The sequence below is a fragment of the Purpureocillium lilacinum genome (assembly GCF_023168085.1).
Source record: "Purpureocillium lilacinum CBS 284.36 DNA, scaffold_8, whole genome shotgun sequence".
NCBI classification, from domain to species: Eukaryota; Fungi; Ascomycota; class Sordariomycetes; order Hypocreales; family Ophiocordycipitaceae; genus Purpureocillium; species Purpureocillium lilacinum.
Window position 1 is genome coordinate 2,159,640 of NW_027072118.1, and position 15,066 is coordinate 2,174,705.

Consider the following 15,066-nt stretch of genomic DNA (forward strand, 5'->3'; position numbering starts at 1 on the left):
AAAAAAAAACGCCAGAGACGCTGTTCCCAGCCGCTCTCACCGACCAGAAAACGAGGGAGACCCAGCGCCATGCTAACCCAGCCAAACCAAAAGAGAATCCGAACAGGAAAAAGCACATACGTGAGGTAACAACACGGTGGCGAACAGTATCCAAGCACATGCCCGAGTATGGTGAATGACAGGTAGAGGGACATCGCCAGCGAGAGAGCCACTAAGCGCGGCTTCGTGGCCTGTCAGTTGGTTCGTCTGGGGTTCAAGAGTCGTGCACGTTTGTTGAGAAACTGACCGAGCCACGGACCGCCAGAGGTGGTGTCGATGTAGTCGGAGCATCTGTCAACTCCGAGACAAGGCGTCGCGGACGATACGGCAGGGTCATGGAGCGAGACGCCTAGATCTCCATTTGGCCTGCGATGTCTTCGCTCATCAGTCTGTCGTGACCCTTGTCGAGCATGTGGACGTCGTCGTCGTCAAAGTCTTCGTCATCCTCGTCCATGTCTTCCAGGTAGTCGTCGTCCGAAAAGGCCACGAGGTCGCCGTCTTCGCCTCGGTTCCAGAACAAGCCATCGTCGTGTTGCTCCTCGTCATCCTCAAACGGCGGTACCAGCTCGACATCCCTGTCGCCAAGCCAATACTTGGCGCGCTTCGTGGCGCCGTCCGAGTCGACGTCGGTCGTCCGCTTGTGATGGCCCAGCTTCATCGGCCGCAGAGTGGGACTCGTCGACGAGATGACGGGCACGACGCGGACGTAGAGATACGCCACCCGCTTCAGCGCGCGGTTGAAGAAGAAGTAGTGCACGGCCCAGATGGCGCTTTCGTCCTCCTCGAACGGGTCAGGATCGGGATGGTAGCTGAAGATGGTGCACTCGTTGAGGCGCATCTCCTTGTCGATGAGGGACCAGCATTGCGGGCCCCACACTGATGTCAAGTCGCTCCCCAGTGAGGAGTCATACGAGGATCCCGCCTCGAAGCCGGGGCGCACGTTTTGCAGAATCGAATCGAGGTTGATCATGACTCGCCGCAGGTTTCGCTCGCGCTTGAAGTCGCCGGGCCGCAGGACGTGAGAGAAGTCGTAGTGTGGATGGCTCGCGTTCAGCGTCGCAATCAGGTACGCAAAGGTGCGACGACTTGACAATTCTGACAGAGGACCAAACGCGCTCGATGTCGAGAACATTTGCATGCCGGGTGACGTCGCTAGCATGTGCTCGCGGTCAGGGGGCGACAGGCTGGCGCCCAGCTTCAACAGTGCGGCATGCTGGGAGCTGAGATCCTTGTCGATATTCTTGTAGAGCTTCTTATCGGAGCCCGTCGACTTGGTCGTGTACAGATCGCAGCCGCCGGTAACGTTGCAATCGGGCGTGTTGAAGTTGAGCGCGCTCGTGACGGCTTCGAAGTCGTGCACCGGGAGGTACTGTTCGGTGAGGGCATCGTGTCAGCGTCAGGCCGGGCTTGGCGCTGTCGACAGCACACGGTCGCGCCGATGACGGACGCGGGGGATTGGGCCTGGCATACCTTCATCTTGCTGGTTGCGACGCGTGCGTGCGCCGGGAAGCCGCTGGATGAAAGGGACGGGAGTGTGTCGGCGAAATCACGCCGAGTTGGTAGATCGGGCTTTGGCGAACGCGCTGCGTTGTCGCTACGATAAGGAAGTCGCCGTGAAATGGAAGCGACGTGGTGCGGATGAATGACGCGGAGACGGCGGGTACGCGCAAGCGTCGCGACAGCGCGCAGCGTGCGAAATCAGGGTCCTGAAGTGCGTTGGACGACGCCAAAGCAATCCTCAAGTTGGTTCTTGGTCCTTGACAGGCGACCAGGGCGTGTCGTGTCTCGTGGTGTGTGCTCTCGGAGATCGGGCGGCGCGTCTGCGGTGGTGAGTCGCTGGGCGAGTGCGACGACTCGGGATGCGATCGGAGACCCTGTAGTCAATCCAGGTGATGGTGAACAAACGGCTAGACAAGAATGTCTAGCAGCGAGGGTCGGCAGACATTGCTGTGCTGTGCGTGAGTGCTGGGCGGGAGGTTGAGGTGGTGATGGTGACAGTGGGACGAGCGACACCTGGAGACGGAGTGGGGGAAGGCGGCATGCGCAAGACGATGGGCTCGGACTGGACGTGACGAGCGGCCAGGCGGTGCGAAGACGGATCCGTTAGAGTTGCAACACCCGACCTCAGCTGGAGGGGGGGCCCAGTGCCGTCACTACCAGGAGGAGACGCAGCGCACCGCCGACGACTGATAGCGCGGCGCGACCAGGGTGGGGAGGCCGAGCACCTCATCCGGCTTCCTCCCCCCTCCCCCGTTTCCCCCCATCCCTCCATCCCTCGAGCCTGGTCGGTGGGCCGCCGCCACCCAGCGCGGCCACCAACGGCGACACACGGGGGTCGCGCAGTGCGCCGCCGCCGCCGTGGCCTCAGCGCCGCCCGCAACGTCAGCTTCGCTCACACGAGCCGCCCGTGTGTGCCGGATTGGCCCGGCCCCCGTGGGCGAATGGGGACTCGGTGCGCTGCCACGAGCTGGCTCCGTCGCGTCTCGCCATCGCCTGTGGTTCCGACGCATAGCAGACTGCGATTGTTTCGTCGCCAGAGCCATTCGTTTCGTCACGCCGATCGGTCTGCAGGCCATCAGCGTTTTTCGCATTGCGCAGGTGGCTAAATTCGCTTCGCACTGCCATGTCAGTAGACCGCCGTCGAGGCAGTGCGGCAGCCGTGACGCGCGGGGAATGGTGACGGGACCGCTCCCCGATGGGGGCCAATGCTTCCGAGCGGAAAAAAGGACGCCATGTCTGGCTTGTCTCTTGATATGAAAGAGGATGGTGTTCCATCCTCAAAGATCTATGTAGTGACACAAAGCCAACCGGTGCTGCCTCGCCAAAAGACTGTCCGCCTAGCGCCGTTATCCTTTGTGTTCCTCTCTTCCCATCGAAGAGATGCTCAGTTGCCTGAGGCTTTGTTCGCTCAGATGAATCCAGACTCTTCAAGGACTCGTGTGAACTCGTCGTGCGCCTGTCAAAGCGTTTTGTCAATGCCAAACTTCCATGCCGGTGGGTGCGTGCCCCGTCGGCGATGCTGGTTCCCCCCTGGCGACAACAAGGTAAGGGTTTGGGCAGGATGCGGTGTTTCGTCTATCGCGGGCAAACAGAAGCCTTCGGCTCCAGAGCGTGGTCATACCACAGCAGTAGAGGCGACGGCGCTTCGTCTACATCAACTTGGTGACCTCGTCCTCGACCTTCACAAACAGTATCCAGCGTCAGCCACGACGCGCACAATCGCAAGCGGAAACGCAACAAACTTGAGGCCCTCGCCAGGGGGCGCCATGCCAGGGGTCCGCATGGAAGGGCGAGACGACATAAGAAAAGGGACTCACCTCCATATCTTCTAGGGAGTCCTGCTGCCCTATGCATCGTAGTACGTTCTTCTTGCTGCTCTCCTGCAGTTCGCCTGCCAGGAGAAGCTCGTCGAGGATGTAGTATGCTTTGGTAAAGGAGAAGATGATGTCCAGCTCGCACACGTTTCCGTAGTACTTGTCCATCTGTTCGACGTATCGGTGAATGATTTCGAGCGTGATGAGCTCGTTGTCGTCGGACGAGCAGCCAGCGATGAAGAAGAGCGAGGCATATCGGCGGTAAACAATCTTGGTATCTGCAGCCCGCATCACCCTCATAAGCAACCGATCTTCCCACCCGTCTGACGCGTCTTCCGGGCGGCGACTGACCTTTATACTCGAGGAAATTGCACATGCGGGTGCGGCGTGCGAGAACCAGCTGCGACACGTCCTTGACAATCTTGGCCTTGTCCTTGGGGGATAGGGTCGTGAACCATTTCGCCAGGCGCTGCATCAAATTCTCGTCAGTTTCGGGAGTCGTCGATGGCCGCGGGAGCTCCAAGGCAACAAACCACTTTGCCCTGGCGGGACAACAGAATCAGGTATCTGGACAGCTGTCAGCAGCACGTCAAGGGGGGACATGCCCATGAGAGAGGGGTCGTCATACTGGATCGCCATGGCGACGACGGCATCACATCACCGAGCCGGGCTTGGGATGCAGATGCGTGGCAGCGGGAGCGAAGGCAGGAAGCAAAGGAAAGCCTGAGCGGGAGGGGCAAGTCGATGCGCGAGAATGTTCGTCGGTCGGAGGCCAGGGTAAAATTGGCTGGTTGGTGACGAGCCCACACGTCCAGGCCAGGTGGTGGTGTCCACCAGGGAGGGCAACCAAGGCACAGCACGGGCACGCGACGACTTGGAGCTGGAGGCGTCGGTCCCACCTCAGTTTTGGGGGGAGGGAGGGCCCAGCGAGGCCGGCGCCGGGTTCAGCGCAGTGCTGTCTGGGTCCTTTTGGTACAGGCGGTGGGAGGACGAACGCACCCCTTTGGTGGAGCCGTTTCTCCGAAGCTCGCCCGGGCAGCCAGCACAGCAGCAGCCAGCACAGCACCTGGGGACCCGACAGACGGACACTGCAGCGCGCCTAGGCTCCAGCAATGACTGCGCGCGCCGAGGCCGCCGAGGACAGCCCACCATCACCTCACGCTGGCCGCGACCCCGCACCCCGCCTGTAGGTAATTGCACCATCGCAGCCATGTCACAGCGCCTTTTCCAACCAACGACATCCGCCATGGAGGGGTGCCGTCGTGATGCAACGCGTCGGGTATCTGGCAGGACCGGGAGGCGACAACCGCCGCGCAGGGGCCCTATCTCTGTCGTCCAGAACCCGCAGTGGGCGGAGCATGGCCGCCGTGACCAAAAAGTGCAAGTCAATGACAACAGGTTGACTCGTTGAAAAGCGGCGGCCGTCCCGGATGTCGCCATAACCTGGGTCGCAAAACTAGCCCTCTTCCCGCAACGGTCGATATTGCCTGCCACTACGTCCCTCCTTCTGCTTCCCGCCCGCCGTTGTTCCTGGTGGCCTGTCGCCCTCCAGATCCAGCCTATCGCTCGGATCGTCGGCCTCGTCATCGCTCGTCGCCCGCTGCCCATCGGCATCTCGAAACGGCCCGTCGCTCCCAGCCAAGGCCCATGTCCTGCAAGTGCTGGTAATCTGCCCGCGTCCTCGGCGTTTGCAGCGTCGACATTACTAATACATCGGCCCGCTCCCTGTGCGAGAAGGCGCTGAAATAGACCTCTGACAGGCGCCCTACCCCAGTGCCGGGCGTCACTTTCCGGTCTGGTCTAGAAGTAGTGGACTCTGCGGGTTTCTAAGGTTGGCACTAAGTTAAGTCGGAGCCTCGCGCGCCCCCGGCTTTCTCGATTTGCCCGCGGCCGCCATCTCGATTCTAATTTGCACGAACTCGACTCTGCCCTCACCTTTGTTCGACAAGAAAAAAATCCAAGGGGTTTCCTCATCTGCATCTGCACGCGTGGCTCGGCTCGGCTCCAGCGGCGCCCGTCATGACGAAACTCATCCTATCTACGGGGTTCGTGTCACCCTTCCCTTGCGCTCGTCGCAGCAAAAAGAAAAAAAACGCCGACCGGAGCCAACCGGTCGGTCCCTGCATTTGGCGATGTACGTCTTAGCTAACCTGCCTGGAATCCTTGCAGCAATGTCATGTCCGCCGGCCCGTCCATCATTCGCAAGTCCGGCAGCACAACCAGATCCAATCTCGAGCTCGTCAACTCGCTGCGCGAGCACTTCGTCGCCGCCCGCTACGACTACGCCGCCCAGGCAAACCACACCAATGGGCTGACCAACGGCTACGAAAACGGCAACGGCAACGGCTTCTCCAATGGCCACAGCAACAGCAACGGCCACAGTACCAGACGTTCAACCTCGCCGCCGCAGACGCCCGTCGACGTGTGGACCGAGCGAGACGGGAAGGCGCTGTACATCCCCCGCATCAATTGGCAGGCAGCCGGTCTGCGCGAGGAATCCAGCGAGTATGAAATCACAGTGAAGCTGTTTCTCCTTCCCGACACACCCGTCGCCAAGCGGGAACAATACGTGCGTGAAGCGCTCGCGCTCGTCAGCAAGGAACTCGGCGTCGAGACCATCGATTTGCTGGTCGTCTCCTTCCCGGGGATGTCTTTTGAAGGAAACTGCGAGTGGGAGGCCGACAAGATCAATGCTCAGCAGGGCAATCTTGAAGAGGAGCTGGCGACGTGGAAGTTCTTCGAGGAGCTGCACCGCCAGGGCGTCGCCAAGCGGCTGGGTGTCGCCGAATTCGGCAGCGAGAAGCTAGCCGCCTTCATCAAGCGGACCACCGTCGCCCCCGTTGTCGACCAGATCAACCTGCGCGACTGCTGCAGCGTTCCTCCGCCGCTGAAGAAGCTGGCCGAGGAGAAGGGTGTTGAGCTCAACGTGCACATTGACTGCACGGACATCCTGCCTCGCGGTACCCTGCGCGAACTCCTGAGTCACGGCCCTCAGGGTGCAGGAGTGCTGGCCGACGCAGCTGACAGCGGCCCGGGGCTGCAAGGCGAAATCGTCCCGGAGTGGGTGGTCCGGTACATGGCTTTTGTACGAGACCGGGGCGTCATCGAGAACAAGGGATACTTTGCCGGCGCCGAGCTGGTTCAGGCATAGATGGGCGATACGGCTTTTGTGATGGAGGCGGTTGGATACCACGATCGGCGGCACTGGGGCAACTCGGCCCCATCTTGATTTGACGGCTTTTGGGTTTTTGGAATAGCGAGCATCATGACATGGCAGGCTTTCTACGTTGCAAGAGAAATATAGGCGACGGAGGGCTGTTGCAGTACGAGACGGTTTCTCTTTTTTTTTTCAATTCTCTTTCTGTTACCCAATCATACTCCGTTTTCGTCCTCTCCTTCTCACATCCTCAAGTTTCTTGAGAACCACTGGAGCTTGCTTGAAAGATTTCCTATACTCTTCCAACACCTCCTTGAATATGCACTCGGCGCGCGGGTGTGTGCTGCCGAACGCACGCTCCAAGACGTACAAGTCAACTGCGCGGTCTTCGTCCTGAATGCTGCCGCTGGCGAGGCCGAGGTCGATGATGACAACCTCCCCATGCAGGACGTGACCTTGCGGCTGGTCATCCTTGAAGTCGATGCCGCTCCGCGACGGGGCCAGCATCATGTTGCTTGTCGTTAGGTCGCCATGGACAATGCCGATCTTGTGCATCTTGCCCACGGCGGCGCCTATTCGGCGCATGAGACTCTTGAACGGCTCATCGGCCTCGATGCCCTCGGTCCTGTTGCCCAGCCACTCGTTGATATTGGCCCGGACCGGCGTGCCGTGAATCCACTCGAGCATCAACCACCCAGCGGCCTCGTCAATGGCGTAGACGGTCGGCACACGGACGCCATCGCGGCGGCACTTGGCAAGGATCCGCGCCTCGGACAGGATGCGGTGCTTGGTCAGGCGCTGGTCGAGGGTCGGGTGCCGCCAGGGCTTGGGCGGGCGGTACTTGAGCGCGCAGGGCAGGTCGGGCTGGAGGTATGTCGTCTTGTAGAGGCGGCCCTCGGCGCCTTGGGTGATGAGGGCCGGCGGGGTCGAGGCGGGGTACTCGAGGATTGGAGGGAGCGGGAACTGGTGCGTCTCGGAGGCCTCGGCCGTGGCGGAGGAAGCCATGGCGTTTCACGCGCGGACGAAGGAGCGTCGCGCGGGATCTCGACGAGGGATGGTGAACCGAAGACACGCTCTCGCTTGCGTCAAGACTTTTGGCGGTGGACAGAGAAGACGCAGGTTACGTCGGTAGTCGGATCGGAGGGGCAAAGGTGGGGCCTCGAGGCCCTCGCCGAATTGACTTGACAAGCCACCCCGACTCGGGAGGGACTTGGAACTTTGGAAGTTTGTTGGGGCCACTGGAGGCCACCGTGCGGCCTATGCCAGGCGTGGACCACCTGGAAGCGCCCGCCAACGAAACTCAAACAGCCACCACCGGACGGACGGCTTCGGCCCGCTCGCCTGATGTGCTCTCCATCCCCCCTCGCATACTGTACCTTGGGGTGCTTTTGCTTCGTAGCTGCACATGTAAATCGACACGACAACAGCCACCGATTCTCGGCGCGAAAGCCACCCTCGGCGCGCCGGCGAAGAGCACAACCTTTGCCTCCCGTCCCGTCGGGGCCGCCGGGTCTCTGGCCCGCAGGTGCGCGTGCGGGCTTCCAGGGCCTCTGGCGCCCCATGTGACGCCGCCAGCGCTGGCCTAGGCCTGCACGGCTCAGTTCCTGCAGGGGCGTACATACTACAGGGATGCGGTGGCTGGGGAAGACCGGCCCCGACAGCGCAGCAGCGTGATGTGGTCCCATCGCCATCTGGACTCCTGCAGGGCCAAGCGGGACAGCCCACACTCAGCAGCGCCGGGGCAGGTGTTGGAGACACACTCGTGGACGGTGAGCCGGTTCGCCGGTGCGTGTTGCCTTAACGGACCTTAGCACTCTTGCCCAGTGGCGGCCCAATGGCGCACGCGAACAGCTCCTCTTGCCTCCTCTCCGACCAACCGTCGTCATCGCTGCGTCGCCTCACTCACTGCTGCTGCTGCCGCCGCCTCTTCTCTCCTCCTCTCGCCGTGTTGCCTTGGGTTGCGCTGCGTTGCCTTGCGACCATCCAAAGTCGACTTGCGCTGCTTGCTGCCTCCCGCTGCCGTCCTACCAGACCATGACACGAAGCGGCCGCCGCTGCGAACTCAACACCATCTGCGCCGCTCCATAGACTTCCCCCCGCCCGTTGCCAGCATCGCCACCCAGGCCCAGCAGTCTGCCATGGCCGAGTCGGGCTGGGTCCAATGGGCCATCATCCTCGTGCTGACCGCCCTCTTCCTCTCCGTGGTCGTCATCGCCCAAGTCGTCGCCGCCTACTCGTCGGCGTACTTGGCCGCGCCGCACGAGGTCGCCACCTTTATCGACACGGTCGACTTCTCCATCCAGGAGAATGAGAGCTACGACCGCGACGTCGCCAAGGTGCAGCGCCTCGAGGACAAGTTGCGCCTCGGGCGGCTGCTGCGCGAGATCCAGAAGGGAGGCGACGATCTGCGCGAGGAGCTCAACGGCCTGCTCGTCGCCGAGGGCGCCACGGCGCTGCGGACGAGCGCGAGGCTGCTCTGGGCCTCGAAGCGCGCCGAGCTCGAGGACCGGGTGCGCAGGTTGGACCTGATACGGATGCGCTTCCTCGTCGTGTACATGGGCATCATCACGTCCATCGCAGACAAGCAGCCGCCGCCTGCGCCGCCGCTGCCGCGAGACCCAGAGAAGATCGCCGCCTTCAACACGCCCATGAAGCCCAGGCTTCAAAAGTCTCTCACCGACAGCATCGCTAAGCGCCCGCCCCTCCGGCGGCTGACGACGCAGGCCATCGGCCACCAGGAGCACGTCGCCACGCCGCATAGGAAGGGCTGGGCCGGCGTCGTCGAGGAGCTGCAGACGTCGCCGCGGATGCAGCAGCGCCATGCGTCAATAGAGCAGTCCATGACGGGGTCGCCTCCATGACACCGGCGCCCAGTCCCGCCCGCATTTCACCTCGGTTCAACGATTATGAAGCAACGAGAACAGAGCATTGAGGATATTGATCGACAGCACCACGTTACGGCCAGAACCATGGACGACACGACACGCATGACGAAGAACATTTTAGCCAAGCATTGTTGAATGACGACGAGCGCTGCATTGCGAGAAGCCCCGGAGTTTGGTCACTTCACTTAGATAGGATACCCCCCCATTTGTTTCCAGGCGAGGCAAGCTCTTTGGGCTGGTTTAGTCTTCTTTCTGGTGCATCTCTTTGCTGCACTGGGTTTTTTACGTCTTTGTCGCTTATTGTTTGCACACCCTTCACAATACCCAGGATCTCTGTCTGTACGGCACCACTGGTGGTATGAGAGGAGGAGGCTTGGGGACTCAGTGGGCGGACACGTCGTCGGGCCCGGTTCCGTTCCTCTCGCCGACTGTTGTAGAGGCATTAGACGTGCCACTTAGAACAGGAATAAAATACAGGTCTTCTTACCGTCGAGTGCCACCAGGAAGCGGCTCACGCAGTTGTATGTTGCAACCTTGTCCATGTGAGCCTTTGTGAGCTGCATTGATGAGTAGTGAGCGGGGGAAAGAATACCGTTGCTGTAATTTCAACAACCTCTTGGTCATTGAATAGCTCCTTGACCTTCGCAAACGTCTCGTCCTTGACGTGGACGTTCCTAGTCATCTCATCCGTGTACAGCAGCACGGCCCACTGCTTCTCGCTCAGCAGCTCCGCGGGCCGCTGCGCCGCGTCGAGGACATCCTGCTTGACGACCTCGAGGGCCTCGGCGCTGACGCCGGCCTGGGCGGCGAGGGGCGCGTGGTGCTTCCACTCATACCAGGCCTTGTTGCAGACGGCGACGCGGGAGATGGCGAGCTCGCGGACGTCCGGGGTGAGGGACGTCTGGGTGCGGATGGCGCCGAGGAAGGTGTTCCAGCCGTCGGCGACGGCGGGCGAGTGCAGCAGCGTGAGATCGAGGGACTGGAGGGGCCGCGGGGCGCGCCGGGCCTCGATGCGGGAGACGATGGCGGCGTGCTCGGCGGAGCTGGTTGGCGGCGGGTTGGGGACGTAGGGGAGTCTCATGGTGTCGGGACCTTGGTGGCCAAGGCGAAAGAAGAAGCTATAGATGATGTTCTGGAGTCCTGCGTGAGGTTGAATTGAATTCTTGGATCGCGAAACTTCATGGACGACCTGAAGGACTCACAGACGTGGGTAAACCATTTACCCCCCCGGTGTGCCGAGGTGCCTATAACACAGTGCCTCCGGCGCCGCTCCCAGGTGTAGCCCGGCTGTCTTAAACCCGGATGGCAAGTGGACGCGGGGGCGGAGCCGCTCCACCGTGCAGCTCCAGCGGCGCCGAGCACCGGCGAGCTGCGCGCGCCGTTATTACCTGACTTATTTCATCAGACGAAGGGGCAACGCTTGGCTCGCAGGTTAAAAGGGCATCTGATGCGATTGCGACCGGCATTGGCCGTCTGACACCATGACGAACGAAAAGGTGAGGCTGTGGTGGCCGCGCACGGCACGGTAGCATGGCAACCGAGCCGCACGAGCTGTGCAAACCCGTTCACGGGCATGCCTTCTCTGCTGTTGGGGCAGAGGCGCCAGCGAGATTAGCTGCCGCCAGAGCTCTGAACAGACACTGCCCGGGCTCCAGCAAGATTCACTCATGGTTGCCTGACTGGGTAGCTGCGCGGCCCTCGCACGTCAAACCCGCCGCCGCGTGAATGCTGCTCGCAGGAGAAAACTTCCCTTTCACAACATCACCAGGAATCTGCGTCTTCCAGCCAAGTGTCAAACGGCCCCTCCTCCCCAGAGCCTGGCTGGCTTTACTGCTTCGTGCTTCCATACGTAGTTGCGCGGAAAGCACGTTAGCCGCACTGTGGTCAAACCACCGCACCAAGATCCGCCTGTGGGCTGCAAGCTCCCTCCCCCAAGTCCAGGTCTCCAAGAGCTCGTGGGGACGCGTTGACGCGTGTCACGTGACCGGCACCTCGCCCATTAACGCGACAGCTCTTTTCTCGCGTCGCTGCGACAACCTCAACCCATCCAACCTCCCTGCGTCGGCCTTTCCGCTCCCCCTCTTCCGGCGGCGAGCGCGTCCATCAAGTCACGATGGCCGAGATCAAGATCGACAGCAAGCTCTTCCAGGAGCGCATCTCGCACTTCGCGACCGCCTGGAAGAATGACCTGCGCTCCAAGGAGAGCTTGTTCGGGGGAGCTACCTCCCTGGTCATCATGATGGGCAAGGTCGAGGACATGCCCGAGTTTCACAAGAACAACGCCATGCACGTGAGTATTCGCGGCCGCGCGGGTGCCTCTCACCGTCAGTGTCGCTAAACCAGATGGCAGTTTTGGCTTCTCGGATACGAGTTTCCGACCACGATGATGCTCTTCACGACCGACACCCTGTACATCCTCACGACTGCAAAGAAGGGTGAGGCCATCGGCCCGCAAAGCTTTTCGCGGTAGACGACTGACAGCTCTCCAGCAAAGCATCTCGACCAGCTCAAGGGCGGCCGGTTTCCGATCGAGGTCCTCGTTAGAGGCAAGGACGCTGCCGAGAATGAGAAGCTTTTTGTCAGCATCGCGGACAAAATCAAGGCAGCAGGAGTACGTGTTTCGACGTGAATATGCGGGGTTTTCGCATCTGCTGACGCAACTTGTCCAGGACAAGGTCGGGGTGCTTCCCAAGGACACGTCCAGGGGCCCCTTCGTCGACGAATGGAAGAAAGTCTTCTCCGAGCAGTGCAAGGACGTGACCGAGGTCGACGTCACCACGGCGCTGTCAACATATGCATTCGCGGTCAAGGACGAAAACGAATTGCGAGCTATGCGTACGGCGTCAAAAGCTTGCGTCGCCCTCATGACCCCCTACTTCCTCGACGAAATGAGCAACATTCTCGACGCCGAGAAGAAGGTGACGCACTCGGCATTGGCGGAGAAGGTGGACAAGAAGCTCGACGACAACAAATTTTGGCAAACGGTCCAGCTTCCCAGCAAGGGCAAGCTCCCCAACGATTTCGACGCTGGCCAGCTCGATTGGATTCTTGGACCGGCTATCCAGAGTGGTGGTAAATACGACCTGCGATTCGGGGCGGAGCCAAACAACGATAACCTGCACGCCGGCATCATCATCGCTGGCTTGGGGCTCCGTTACAAGTCGTATTGCTCCACCATTGCACGGACTTACCTCGTTGATCCGAACAAGAGTCAGGAGAGCAACTACAAGCTCTTGTACATGATTCACAACACCATCATCAAGGAGATAAGAGACGGAATGGCGGCCAAGGATGTTTACGCCAAGGCTTTGAGCATCATCCGGAGCAAGAAGCCCGACATGGAAAAGCACTTGCTCAAGAACGTGGGATGGGGCATTGGTCTCGAGAACAGGGACCCCACGCTCGTCCTGAACGCCAAAAACCCTCGCACGCTCAAGGACGGAATGACTCTCATCATCCAAACCGGCTTTCAGGACATCGAGAACCCGCAGCCGCAAGACAAGAGCAGCAAGAACTACTCGCTCGTGCTCACCGATACTGTTCGTGTAACCACGAGCGAGCCCGTCGTCTTCACTGCCGAAGCGCCGACCAGCGCCGACGCAAACTCGTTCTTCTTCAAGGATGATGAGGAGGCAGAGCCGACCCCAAAGAAGGAGAAGAAGGACTCCCGAGTCGGTGCCGTGGCGACTAAGAACATCACGAGCACGAGGCTGCGATCGGAGCGCACTACCCAGGTCGATGAAGATGCCGAATCAAAGCGACGAGAGCATCAAAAGGAGCTGGCTGCCAAGAAGCAGAAGGAGGGCCTTGCCAGGTTCGCCGAGTCTACGAGCGGACAGAACGGTGGAGAGGTGAAGAAGTTCAAGCGCTTCGAGTCGTACAAACGAGACGACCAGTTCCCCCTCAAGATCAGGAACCTGGAAATCGTCGTGGACTCGAAGAACTCCACGGTCGTCCTGCCCATCATGGGCAGACCCGTTCCCTTCCACATCAACACAATCAAAAATGCCAGCAAGAGCGACGAAGGCGACTTTGCTTTCTTGCGCATCAACTTCCTCTCCCCTGGCCAAGGCGTTGGAAGAAAGGACGACCAGCCCTTCGAGGACGCGTCTGCACACTTTGTCCGCAGTTTGACCTTCCGGTCCGCAGATGGCGACAGGTACAGCGAAATCGCAACGCAGATCTCCAACATCAAGCGAGATGCTGTCAAGAAGGAGCAAGAGAAGAAGGACATGGAGGACGTTGTCGAACAGGATAAGCTCATGGAAATTCGGAGTGAGTTGCCACGTCACATACTGTTGCTTGAAATAACTAACTGTCCTTGCAGACCGTCGCCCTGCCGTCCTGGACAATGTCTACATTCGGCCTGCCATGGAAGGCAAGCGAGTTCCTGGCAAAGTCGAGATCCACCAGAACGGTATTCGTTATCAGTCGCCGCTTAATGCGCAGCACCGTGTCGACGTACTGTTCTCCAACATCAAACACCTGTTCTTCCAGCCTTGCCAACATGAGTTGATTGTCATCATCCATATCCACCTGAAAGACCCCATTCTTGTCGGCAACAAAAAGAAGACCAAGGACGTCCAGTTTTATCGCGAGGCAACAGATATTCAGTTCGACGAGACTGGCAACCGCAAGCGCAAATATCGCTATGGCGATGAGGATGAGTTTGAAGCCGAGCAAGAGGAACGCCGGCGCAGGACCGAGCTCGATCGGCTGTTCCAAGGCTTCGCGCAAAAGATTGCCGAAGCTGGCCGCAACGAGGGCATCGAGGTGGACATGCCTATCCGCGACTTGGGCTTCCACGGTGTGCCGTTCCGCAGCAATGTTTTCGTTCAGCCGACGACCGACTGCCTGATTCAAGTTGTCGAACCACCTTTCATGGTCATCACTATTGAGGACATCGAAGTTGCTCATCTCGAGCGTGTTCAATTCGGTCTGAAGAACTTCGATATGGTCTTCGTCTTCAAGGACTTTACGAGAGCACCGTACCACATCAATACCATCCCTGTGGAGTTCCTCGACCAGGTCAAGGACTTCCTCGACTCGTCCGACATTGCCTACACTGAGGGTCCTCTCAACCTCAACTGGCCCACCATCATGAAGACCGTCACTGCGGACACCCACCAGTTCTTTGTCGACGGTGGCTGGTCCTTCCTGCAGGCCGACTCTGATGACGAGGACGGCGGCGAGGAAGAGGAAGAGGAATCTGCGTTCGAGATGGACGACGACGAGCTCGACGAGGCGAGTGAGTCGAGCGAGGAGGGTTCAGACTTTGGCAGCAACGTCAGCGACGAGGACGACGACGATGACGCGGAGCTGGACAGCGACGAGGAAGGCGAGGACTGGGACGAACTCGAGAAGAAGGCGAAGAAGCGGGACCGCGAGAGCGGCCACGACGAGGAAGACCGCGGCGGCAAGAAGAAGCGCAAGCGATGAGCTGGGGGAACCGCTGCGAAAGAAGTACTTGCGGGCCAGTCATTTGGCGCGGTCAGTTCGGGCAGGGATTGCTGGGGTTCAGGTGTTTGAGTATTGACGGGCTACTACTACTTCATTGTACTACATAGTGAGACAGGATGTGTGGTTGTTGAATGGCAGACATTTTGGGAGTTGTGGTACCGCGATTCTATCATCCCTGGACTACAGAAGAGAGTGGGTGACTGTTCACAAC

At 60.1% G+C, this 15,066-nt stretch overlaps 7 protein-coding genes across 7 annotated transcripts; 3 read left to right on the forward strand and 4 right to left on the reverse strand.

The window, feature by feature from the left end:
• Positions 1 to 388: 388 nt before the first annotated feature.
• PLICBS_010383 (RNA polymerase III-inhibiting protein maf1) lies at positions 389 to 1,515 on the reverse strand (the record flags this gene model as incomplete). The annotated part of the gene is made up of 2 exons (XM_065601926.1): positions 389 to 1,408; positions 1,510 to 1,515. The coding sequence occupies 2 exons, from the start codon at positions 1,513 to 1,515 to the stop codon at positions 389 to 391; spliced, it is 1,026 nt and encodes a 341-aa protein (XP_065457998.1).
• A 1,673-nt stretch (positions 1,516 to 3,188) lies between these two features.
• On the reverse strand, positions 3,189 to 3,992 carry PLICBS_010384 (AP-1 adaptor complex sigma subunit Aps1; the record flags this gene model as incomplete). Its single annotated transcript, XM_065601927.1, has 5 exons — positions 3,189 to 3,218; positions 3,357 to 3,631; positions 3,705 to 3,822; positions 3,887 to 3,920; positions 3,982 to 3,992. 5 exons carry the CDS (start codon positions 3,990 to 3,992, stop codon positions 3,189 to 3,191), a joined length of 468 nt encoding a protein of 155 aa, XP_065457999.1.
• A 1,537-nt stretch (positions 3,993 to 5,529) lies between these two features.
• PLICBS_010385 (uncharacterized protein) lies at positions 5,530 to 6,504 on the forward strand (the record flags this gene model as incomplete). Its single annotated transcript, XM_018326501.2, has 1 exon — positions 5,530 to 6,504. One exon carries the CDS (start codon positions 5,530 to 5,532, stop codon positions 6,502 to 6,504), a length of 975 nt encoding a protein of 324 aa, XP_018174821.2.
• A 213-nt stretch (positions 6,505 to 6,717) lies between these two features.
• Positions 6,718 to 7,515, reverse strand: PLICBS_010386 (serine/threonine-protein kinase bud32; the record flags this gene model as incomplete). The annotated part of the gene is made up of 1 exon (XM_018326500.2): positions 6,718 to 7,515. The coding sequence occupies one exon, from the start codon at positions 7,513 to 7,515 to the stop codon at positions 6,718 to 6,720; it is 798 nt and encodes a 265-aa protein (XP_018174820.2).
• A 1,133-nt stretch (positions 7,516 to 8,648) lies between these two features.
• On the forward strand, positions 8,649 to 9,371 carry PLICBS_010387 (uncharacterized protein; the record flags this gene model as incomplete). The annotated part of the gene is made up of 1 exon (XM_018326499.2): positions 8,649 to 9,371. One exon carries the CDS (start codon positions 8,649 to 8,651, stop codon positions 9,369 to 9,371), a length of 723 nt encoding a protein of 240 aa, XP_018174819.1.
• A 405-nt stretch (positions 9,372 to 9,776) lies between these two features.
• PLICBS_010388 (uncharacterized protein) lies at positions 9,777 to 10,476 on the reverse strand (the record flags this gene model as incomplete). The annotated part of the gene is made up of 3 exons (XM_065601928.1): positions 9,777 to 9,823; positions 9,883 to 9,952; positions 9,988 to 10,476. The coding sequence occupies 3 exons, from the start codon at positions 10,474 to 10,476 to the stop codon at positions 9,777 to 9,779; spliced, it is 606 nt and encodes a 201-aa protein (XP_065458000.1).
• Positions 10,477 to 11,508: 1,032 nt separating this feature from the next.
• Positions 11,509 to 14,834, forward strand: PLICBS_010389 (FACT complex subunit spt16; the record flags this gene model as incomplete). Its single annotated transcript, XM_018326497.2, has 5 exons — positions 11,509 to 11,685; positions 11,746 to 11,830; positions 11,885 to 12,006; positions 12,065 to 13,670; positions 13,723 to 14,834. 5 exons carry the CDS (start codon positions 11,509 to 11,511, stop codon positions 14,832 to 14,834), a joined length of 3,102 nt encoding a protein of 1,033 aa, XP_018174817.1.
• Positions 14,835 to 15,066: the final 232 nt, after the last annotated feature.